Below are 10,109 nucleotides of genomic sequence, written 5' to 3'. Positions count from 1 at the left end.
TAATTTCATGTTTCTAAAATGAAAAGGAATCATATATAATAAATGTTAAACGACCGACTTCAAATTCCAAACAATGAACAATCACATGGATGACATGACCTTCATCGCTTTAACATGAAAATATACCCCTCTATTGAGTTTTGAACATGTAGATCGATGTGTTAAGGACGGCTCAATGGGCTTTGAAGGCTAGGCAAGGGCTTACGGCTCATTTAAAAAAAAATAAAGTTACACTTGTATGTATGTATGTGTGTTTAGGATTTGGGCTGCAAGAACTGATCTTCATCTTACTTGTGTATAAGCCCAAAAACAAATGGATTTGGGTGTCAGCGTGCTGGAAGTCGTAACAAATGGATTTGGGCCGAGTATTGGTAATCCTAGGCCTGTACCCGATTGTAATTCTATGTCCCGTACCCGGTTCGTTACCCGTCGAGTATTTGTCGGGTAATTACCCATCGGGTATCAGGTATACCCGTTAATTTCATAAAAATACTTGTTGATACAAATGTGCAATTTTTAATTTGATGTTTATATTATTTACTATTTTATGACTATAACAAATGAAAATATGATTAATAACTTACACATCATATTCAGACCACATATACTAAACTAAATCAAAACGATTACTTAATTAAGTAATTGTATCTGGACCACCTAATTGCATAAACATCCACTTAATAAAGGTGATAACTTCCATATCCAATTGCTCAAAAATAAGTTATTTGTTCATTAAACACCTGTCAAATAAATATCCACATCTATCTACTATACTAAAAGAATACATTTTAGCCACATGGCCTATTCTTAGCCAATTATTTTGTTGATGTGGACACCCTCTTACGCCAGAGAATTCCTCTTGGGCGCCAATCTCTTTTCCTCTATCCTCCTTCAATCCTTCTCACGTAAGTTTCTTCAAATCGCCATCTCTCTTCTTTCCCATTTTTATTTCATCTTCCATACACGCTCATTATTCACATTCATCTTCCACCGCTTTCTCTCTCATCTTATTTCTCTATGTTCTCTCAATTGACCTCATTCTGCTTTCATCGTTCAATAGGAAACCCTAGCATTACACACTACACATCAGATCCTCTTCGTTCATCCTATTGAAATTGACCGATAATTCTTTTGGGTCGACAATTCCCTATCTTCAAGGTGAGTTTTAGGGTTTTGATTATGTATTTAGGTTTTATATGATTTAGGGTTTATATGATTTAGGGTTCGATTTCGTATGATTTTATATGAAACATTCGTTTAGGGTTAGATTTTCATATGATATGATTTAGGGTTCGATTTCATATTAAACATTCGCAGATTTGGAATCAAGTGATGGAGTCGCAGATTATTGACAGCTAGGATTGCTTCTGCTACGTTGACTATCGTAATTTCCACTTAGCGTCGTTACACAAACAACAACAACAAGCCCTAAGGTATTCAATCGCTTCATCCTATTATTAAATTCTGTTTAGTTTCATTGATCGATCATGTTAAATAGTTGTTTCGATTCGATTTCATTGCTTATTACCGATTATTTATCTCTGATTTATTATGTGTGTGTTCAATTGTGTCTACTATGTGAACTTGTATTGATTCTTTTTGTATATGCTGTGTTATTGTTTGAGGTTTTGTGTAATTGATCATGTAGAAAGTCGATTTGTGTGTCTCGATTTGATCTCTGATGATATCTGTTTGTTATATTTGAATTGCTTATGCTTTTGATGGTTCAATTGTTCAGTAATTGTTGTTTAATGGAGGATTGATTGATTAATGGGTGTTTAATTCTTTAGTCACCAGTAGCACACAAAATAAGCACTGATTATGATTTTGAAGTTGCTATTTTTTTGTGTGTGATGAACTGAAGGTAATTTTGGACTTTGAAGTGTCAAGTGTGATTTTTTTATTCATAAGTTTTGGTAACAAACTGTTTCTGCAGGCTATCATCTGGTTTTTTTCATTACTTACGGATTGAGTTTAATCTTAGGTATGCTGTTTGATTACTTTTGTAGATTGTAGTCACTATTGAACGATAATATCTTCCTTACGGATTGAGTTTAATCTTCGGTCGCCTCTTTACAGATCTAATATCTTCCTTCCAACGATTCGAATCAAGTTTTGATTAACAATAATTCTCATAAACATAGTGATTTTATTATTCTAATCCGTTGATCTATGTTCTCATTGTTATTTGATTTTGATTTTCAAAGGATTTTGTGGGTTTCTACGTATTGGATCTTTTTACTGCTCCCACGCAAAAATGTCGTCTCCATCAAGGTATGATTCCTATATAAAGATAATTATTCAGATTTGTTCTATTAGTTTGTGTTAATTGTTTTTTGTATTGTAGTTTATTCGTTTCGATCTGAATATTAGATCTATTTTTTCAAATGTTGTCTTATTAATTGATTATACAAAATCATCTCACTGTGATTTGTTATTTAAATCATTTAGTTTTGGGTTTTTGATCTAAATATAAATTGTTATTGATTCAATCGATCGTTTTAACATAGGTGATTTTGTATGGGGCTGATCAAAGAGAGTTTATCGCATCTGGAAAACCTCTACTTTCATAGGGCTAAGCAACCATACGCTCTCCTTTTGTCCCAATGTAAATCCGAACACCAAGATCTTTACTCTTGTGAAGTCCCTGTTTTCTTAGATACCAAATTCTACTTTTCTGTTTTTGCTAAATTGATTTGTTAGTTTTGAGTAGATTAACTAATTGGTACAATTTTTTCATGAACCAAAATTTTGTTTTATAAAGGTTAAAGCTCAAGATTTAAGATCATACAGAGGTTTTGGTTCCTTCAAGTTCTTTACAACCCGTTTAAAATATAATTTTTACAGTTTTTGGTTCCTTCAAGATTATGGCTTTTAGCACATCGACTAACGGACATTGGTATTTGCAGCTTTGCTTTATCGTAAACTACAGAATACTATTGGGAGCTTGCTGAACGGGATGCAGTCACTGGAGTCTTGCGTGCGTGGTGTGGAATCAAAACTCGATGAAATTTTGTTTGACTTGGCAAAGTCAATTAGATGGGTGTCACAAGTTACCGGGTGTAGATCTTTTTAGCTCTACACTCTGGATGAAATTAGAACAAGGAGCTTGAATCTTCAAACCGCTCGATTCCATCTTCGTGTCGGGCTAATTAAGAACTCCTTGACAGAGGTGCGCCATATATGATCACTCGATTTAAGTTTCTTTTTATGCTTACGTGCTATGATTTGGTACACCATGGGTGATTGGTAAAAATTAGTTCAGGTAAAAATAAATAGTTTTTAGTCGGGTTTAGGTTACTGTCTGGATTTAATTGTTCGGGGTTTATCCGGAACTTTTTTTGATTTTTAACTAATTAATAATTAATGGTTCGATATGATTGTAAAAATAGACTAATGTTGTGGTACAGAAGAAGTCGAGTAATCAAGTTAACAATCTATTGTTGTTGGATGTTTCACTCACTGAACTCGAATATGGAATTGCCAGTCTCATTTGTTTCTGATTGTTATGAAACTGTTCATAAAGCAATTGCTAATTTTGGGTTTTAATGGCAGTCATTTGGGGCTTTATTGTGATATCTTGGATGAAGTCAGAACTTTGATCGTGTATGGTGATCAAACAAGGCTTCCACAAGCTTTGACCAACTTTTGATCACTACAACCATGAGGTACGTTGTGTTGCGTTTTATTGGTATGTAAAATGAAAGTTTGTGGCTTCCTATTTCAAGAGACCAAACAACACTCATCAGTTTCTAAATGTTAAGTTTTCATGTCATTATGATGAATTACAATGCTTTAAAGTGAAGGGTTTGTTTGTTTTCTAAGTTAGAACTGTATTTTTAGATCTACATTTTTTTGGTTATGTTATCTTTTCTTTTCTACACATAACATGCAAAGTGGAATTACATATGTATATTTTTACATGTCAATATAGTTGCTTAATGTTTTGTTTGAAATTTGGAAGTCATGTGGGATAAAGTCAAAACAGACGGGTGACTTCAAACCATTTCATATATAACGGTTAAGTTGTTTTTTTTTTAAATTTCAAATGGGTCAATAAAAGATCATTGAAAAAAGGAACAAGTCTAATGGGTTAAACTTGGGCAAAGTGTAGTTTTAGTTCATACACCGAACTGAGAAAAAATGGAAATTGGTTCCTGGTGTTAAAGAATCCATGGTGGTTCACATATTTTTTAAATAGGTTTTAATTTTTCAGTTGGTGTTATTATTTTAAAGCTTCTGCTCTTTTTTGTGTATAATAGTTTAATAATATTTAAATTTGAGGCCTCCAAGTGTTCAAGAGGCTTCAATTGATCCTTCTGAGTTTTAAGGAGACATTTGGCTATGTTTTTGTAAGAAATGAGTCAGTTAGTATTTTGTTTGCTAGATATGATGGTTGATACATTTGTTCTTAAAATAGTAAATAGTAAATACTATGGATCATGGTAAGGATGAGCAAATGGTACCCGGTACCGAATTTACCGAACCGGGTACACTTTCGGTACCGATTTTTGAGATATTCGGTACCGGTCTGGTACGGCACCGGTAGTATTCACAGGTTTTTACCCTCAAATACTGGTACCGTATCGGTACCGAATCGTACCGGTACCCACTTTTGGGGATTTTCGGTTCCGGTACCGGTTCGGTATCGAGCTCACCCCTAGATCATGGTACATGGACTCTGCATCTTTATCTAATGGTTATTGGTTTACAAGGCGTACTAGATTTGCTTAAAACATTATACTAATTCGTCTGATGATTCTCTGTTTTAAATCTTACAGGAAATGTTCACATATGCAATACCTAATTATTATATCAATTGTCAAGAGCCGAAGATCTTGAACATCTATGTTAAAGGTTAGTTATTCTCATATATTATAGCTTCAACTAGGATACGTACAACATGTGTAAGAATTTTGAGCAATTTTCAACTTAGTTCGTGCGATGTAATATGAATTATTTTATGATTCTTTGGGGACTGATCTTGCTGTTGAAGATTCTAAATCAATGGTTGATTTAGGGTTTCTTCAGTTTGGGTAATGTGATGGTTGATTTGGAGATTCTGAAACCGTACGTTTTCTTCTCCCGTTTTACATTGATCACACTCCACCACATGTTATTTGCGTTTGATTTTCAGTGTTAAACCCAGATTATTGCTTCCGATTCTTATTTTCGTCAATCAGTCCTAATCTGCATCTTAATCTTATTTTCAGTGTTTAATCAGGATTATTGCTTTTGTTTGTTAAGTTATCGCATCCAATTCTTATCTTCGGTTATTCGATGGCTTAGTATTTTTCTTAACCCTTCCTTTGTTTAAATTACGTAGATGGTCATGTGGTTTAGTGTCCATTACGGATTTAGTCCTAAATACCATTTTTTTTTTGTATTTTGACCCTTAGTGGCACTGGTCCTGAATCGTTATTTGTTCAGAATGTTAGAGATGCCCTTTTTCAAAACATCTTTTTTTAATTTTTCATTAAATCCTACATTAATATTATTACCTCTTTATATTTGCAGGGAATTTAAAATTGAAATGCTCTTGCTTGGCTCATTCACAACTGGTGCCATTTTGTTGGTAGTTATTTTTTGCCTTCATGTTCCTTGTGAAGAATTTTAAAACTAGCATGAAACATGATCAATATCTACAGGATGGACTCTCAGAGATTATATGTTCAGGGCTATGTTTGATCCGTAACCAAGTCACTAATAAACGGGTTATGTTTAATATGTAATATGACGCTTTATTTGTATTTTGTTATATTTTATTTATACACAAATGTTTAATATGTAATATGACGCTTTATTTGTATTTTGTTATATTACGAGGGGTGTGGCGTCATTGTGAGTTTAAATTTCTTCGTTTGCAGGGTTACTCTCATCAGTATTCTTGAAGTTGGATGACGCTTTGAGAAAAGAATTTTGCCCAGAAAAAGTTACCATACACATCTCCTAATTCAAATCACCAGTAATATTAAAAGTTAACTCCTTTTTTTACTATTTTCTTTTATACCAAGGGCTACTCTTGATTAATTTATGCATTAGGAACTTTTTTTTGTCGTTCTGGTTAATATAATCCTACAAGTTGCAAATTGGACGGGCTGCGTACTGGGTCAAAACAGATTGGGAAATGACTTTTGCTGTTTGAGATTTAGTTAAGCAATCGCTTTGTTCATACTTTAAGAATATATTATCTTTTTCCACTTTGAAAACTAGTGGGGAACCCGCGCGTTGCGGCGGAGTCGACATTTTAATTTTACATTAAACGCTACAATTTGCAATCCGATACTTGTTTTTGTTGGCTTAACAATCTCCGCTTTTTGTTAGCTTAACAAAGATATATTGTATAATCACAAAGTTATAGATACTCTGCAAAATCAAATATAACCACAAATAACTCATGTATACAAAGTTTGAGATGCTCTGCACAATCAATATCAAATATAACCACATGTGTTAGTGTTCAGACTTGATATTTCTAAAGCTACTGAATACCACACATGCCTAATTTATTGAATCATAATTTAATTCAAAAAACCACTTTATAAAGGAATTGTATTCTAAAAACATAAAGGATTATCACTTCATTTCATGCTGGAAATAATCTGTTGATATTAAAAAAAACATAGCATTATCACTTCATTTAAGCAATTATGCTACATTTTAACTCAGCTCTTGTAGTTTCTTACACCTGAACAATTCAAGCTTGCATTTGAGGATTTGGCTTAAGAAGAATGGATGAACCAAGCTGACTTCAGAAAGTCAAACTGTTGATTTGCAGAAAAGTTATTTGCTGATGCTGATTATAAAAATTCAAACCATGATACCTTGTTATCGAGCCGGGGGTCTCACTGAAGCGTGCCTCAGCTGCGCTTCTTGTACATCGTGCGCCTTATGTCGCACAAGGCGATGGGGTTTGCGCCTAGATGTGCTTTGCGCTTAAGCGCGCTTAAGGCGAACTTTTTTAAACCAAGCCACTGCAGCTACAAAACATCCGGTAAACATATGGTCTGCTGAATTTGCAGCAGCCCAACAGAAACAGCAAACATTAGGGTCCATAACTCGTATCGGTAACCGTATATGCTATTTCCGGAATCGACGATTATTATGTTGTCTTTTGATAATGATCGATCTAATTCAGATCTAAGCACTCTGCGTAAGTTTTTTTCTGAGGTCATTTCTGCGTAGGTTTGATTACGGTCGAGGTGAAAGGAGGTTTCGTTGATGATTCGGATGTTAGGTTTAGATTCTAGGTCGTTTAGAGCTTCCGACAGGCAAAGAGCGCCTATTAACTTCCCGCTGCATGGTTGACCACAATGACAACCAAAGCCATTCAAAGTACTGTACCTGTAGACACGAACGTCGTTTATATCAATCGACAATTAAATTAGCTTTCGTGAAAAATTCTTATCAAAATCGTCTTTTCAATGGAATAAAGAATGTGCATATACTCTGCATACATAATATCGCATTACGGAAACAAGCGGTCAAAAGCTTACAGATTTATCATAGAAAAAGCATCGGAACTCTCTTCTACGTCACCATTGCCAAAGTGTAACCTTAAGCTTCGATCATGATGACCGTCATCACAAATTCCATCAATGTCCCTGCAAATGGTATAAGTATACACAAAATACTTTAACAAGTTAAAAGGAATAGAAAACGAAAGCGTTTTTTTTTTTTTTGAAATTTATATTTACCTCTGATCAGAAGTCCGTTGCACCCTTTGAATCGATACCTAATTCAAACGACATAAACAATTATTAAACTCAAATTAACAAATCCAGTTACCATAAAAAATCGAAAGGAAGAAGGGACCAACATGCAATACAGCTCCAGAATTAGCGTTTATAAGAGGAAGAGATAGAGAAGAAAGCTTTGTAGCCTCTGCATAACTTGCAAAATTGATCGAAACCTCTCCAACAGAACCGAATCGTGAAGAATCCTACAAAATGTCAAAACCAAAGAAATATATTTACTTTTTTTTGAAAGATAATATAATATCGCGTGGAATAAAGCAATTTGTACCTTTGCCACAGTAATGTGATAGATTTTCTAATTATATCTTCCGGTTTTTGGATCCTGAGAAAATTTCACGGTTTCAAGAATCCTACAACTCAACCTGGCTCGTTTTTTACTCATAAAAAAAATACAATGTGACACCAACCCGACCTGTTTTAGACCAATAAAAATGTACCCTTATGGCACCAACCTGACCCGTGTATGATTAGACAAATGAAGTACCTTCAGTTTCATATCTTTTTGGACTTCTTTATCCTCAAACATATCAAAACAAAGTTACAATGTGAAATAAGTAAACAAAACGTACTCAGTTATATCCCACGATGCAAGAATATAGTATTAAGTTCACATTTTCTGCCAATGAGTCTCTTGACATCAAATAAGGTCCTTTCGGCGTTTACAGCCGCCTGATTCTTGACCGCCTCACCGATCAACCTCTCATTGTCCATGAAAGTCAACCACGATGGGGTGATACGGTTTCCTTGATCATTGGCTATGATTCCAACGTGTCCGTTCTTATAAACACCAACACATGAATAGATAGTCCCGAGATCAATCCCGATAACAGTTCCTAACTTGTCGGATTCTTCTTTCGCGATTGAAGTTGCAAATACGCAACCTGTAACACATTAACGTTAGTACATAAATAAACATGATCTTTTTTTTTTGTTATCAACAGTTGTAAAAACAGTAGGAACATAAACAAATGATATGAAAAACCTACCTATGATCAAGATGATTGCTAGATTAATGCTGGAGCGACCCACTAACGATCCGGTGAAAATATTATCTATGTCCGATTGCTAGATTAATGCCGGAGCGACCCATTAATCAACTATACATAGCTGCAATGGGCATATGAAGCGTAACGCCATTTGACACATGTGTGATTCTTGCATCTATAACCTTCAAGAACTTCACTCTCTTCAATATCATCTTCCTGGCACTTCGGTTTCTATCTCAAGCTTCAATTTATCTACAAATATGACTCGTTCTTGGTACACATTGTTAGAAATGTTGTATCATAACAAGCGAACGGTTTATAAAGTACGAAAGGAGCCCATTTGCATGAAGCATGTCGTATGTCAGTGGATAAGTGGGAAATGGTTCACACCTACATTTAAAATATAATTTCACATAAGCGGATAAATCAAAGAAAAAAACACAAGATTATGCTAACATATAAAAAGGAATGAGAAACCTATTTCTTACCAATCATGCAAGACACCAGCATCAGAGACCAATCTTGATGGTGATCCTATTGACTGTAAAGCGATGATTTTCTATGAGTTTAGATCAAAATCAATGGAAACCCATGTGTACAAGTGTGGTTTAGGAAAATTTGATCTGAGTGTGTGTAACCACAAATTTAGGTATATATATTTGGGGAAACGAATTACTTTATTCCATTTTATCAAAATGACAGGAAATTTGGGACACCTAAACTCAGCCTGGGCTTGATTTGGATTCATAAGATTCCTGCTGGTTGCTGCAAGATAAACACAATAATCAACATCGGTATATATCCAGTCACTCAAAACCCTATAAACAACAACATATTGTGCCAAACATAAACAAATTCAGAACCATCTGATAAGCATATATCAGGAACCACTTTCAAGTGATTGAAAATCAGGTAAAAAAAAATGAAAACTAAATCACACAACCCGAATAAAAAATTATAGACTAATTTATCTGATCATCAAACAGCATCTACACTCAAAACACAAACAGATCGTACCTCGGGAACTACAAAACCAAAACGATTGGCTTCGTGCTAGCTGCCACCGTTGTTGATAATGAAACACACGATGCTTCATCTGCAACCTGGAGACTCCCACCGTCTCAATTGCAAGACGATTCATTTACAAGCTATATAATCGGATATTAGGGTTTATGGGTGAAATCCCTAGCCTGCCCCTGGAGCGTCTTAAAAATCTGATGAACTTCCTCTTCTACCAGCTTGCAGTCCCTTGTACATGCTTCTTAAAAATGTGTACCCATGGTCAAATTACTTTTTTATACATCACTTCTCCTTTTTATAATAGTATAGATAAAAAGAGTAAAGGAGTGAAAGTTGATCTAAATGT

At 34.6% G+C, this 10,109-nt stretch overlaps 1 protein-coding gene and 1 long non-coding RNA gene across 2 annotated transcripts; one reads left to right on the top strand and one right to left on the bottom strand.

Moving 5' to 3' along the window:
• The first annotated feature begins 901 nt into the window (after positions 1 to 901).
• LOC110883754 lies at positions 902 to 5,852 on the top strand. Its single transcript, XR_002560633.2, has 10 exons — positions 902 to 1,158; positions 1,318 to 1,433; positions 1,937 to 1,984; positions 2,208 to 2,274; positions 2,511 to 2,608; positions 2,910 to 3,172; positions 3,556 to 3,668; positions 4,782 to 4,857; positions 5,518 to 5,575; positions 5,649 to 5,852. It is a non-coding gene; the product is annotated as an uncharacterized LOC110883754 (long non-coding RNA).
• A 673-nt stretch (positions 5,853 to 6,525) lies between these two features.
• On the bottom strand, positions 6,526 to 9,884 carry LOC110887030. The gene is made up of 10 exons (XM_035989245.1): positions 9,761 to 9,884; positions 9,420 to 9,508; positions 9,232 to 9,302; positions 9,057 to 9,133; positions 8,421 to 8,638; positions 8,026 to 8,052; positions 7,820 to 7,942; positions 7,698 to 7,735; positions 7,497 to 7,604; positions 6,526 to 7,344 (listed from the first exon to the last, which is right to left on the bottom strand). Exons 1-10 carry the CDS (start codon positions 9,882 to 9,884, stop codon positions 6,981 to 6,983), a joined length of 1,239 nt encoding a protein of 412 aa, XP_035845138.1. The 3' UTR covers positions 6,526 to 6,980.
• Between the last annotated feature and the right edge of the window lie 225 nt (positions 9,885 to 10,109).

This window comes from Helianthus annuus, chromosome 4, assembly GCF_002127325.2.
Source record: "Helianthus annuus cultivar XRQ/B chromosome 4, HanXRQr2.0-SUNRISE, whole genome shotgun sequence".
Lineage (NCBI taxonomy): Eukaryota > Viridiplantae > Streptophyta > Magnoliopsida > Asterales > Asteraceae > Helianthus > Helianthus annuus.
This window is presented reverse-complemented; position numbering and strand designations above follow the sequence as displayed.

Bases quoted from the DNA above. Each gene is read 5' to 3' on its own strand.
- LOC110887030 (XM_035989245.1), bottom strand. From the start codon at position 9,884: ATGAATCGTCTTGCAATTGAGACGGTGGGAGTCTCCAGGTTGCAGATG. The intron at 7,605-7,697 runs GTAAATATAAAT...TACCATTTGCAG, and splicing joins CAACGGACTTCTGATCAGAG to GGACATTGATGGAATTTGTG. The intron at 7,345-7,496 runs GTAAGCTTTTGA...TCGTGTCTACAG, and splicing joins GCTTTTTCTATGATAAATCT to GTACAGTACTTTGAATGGCT.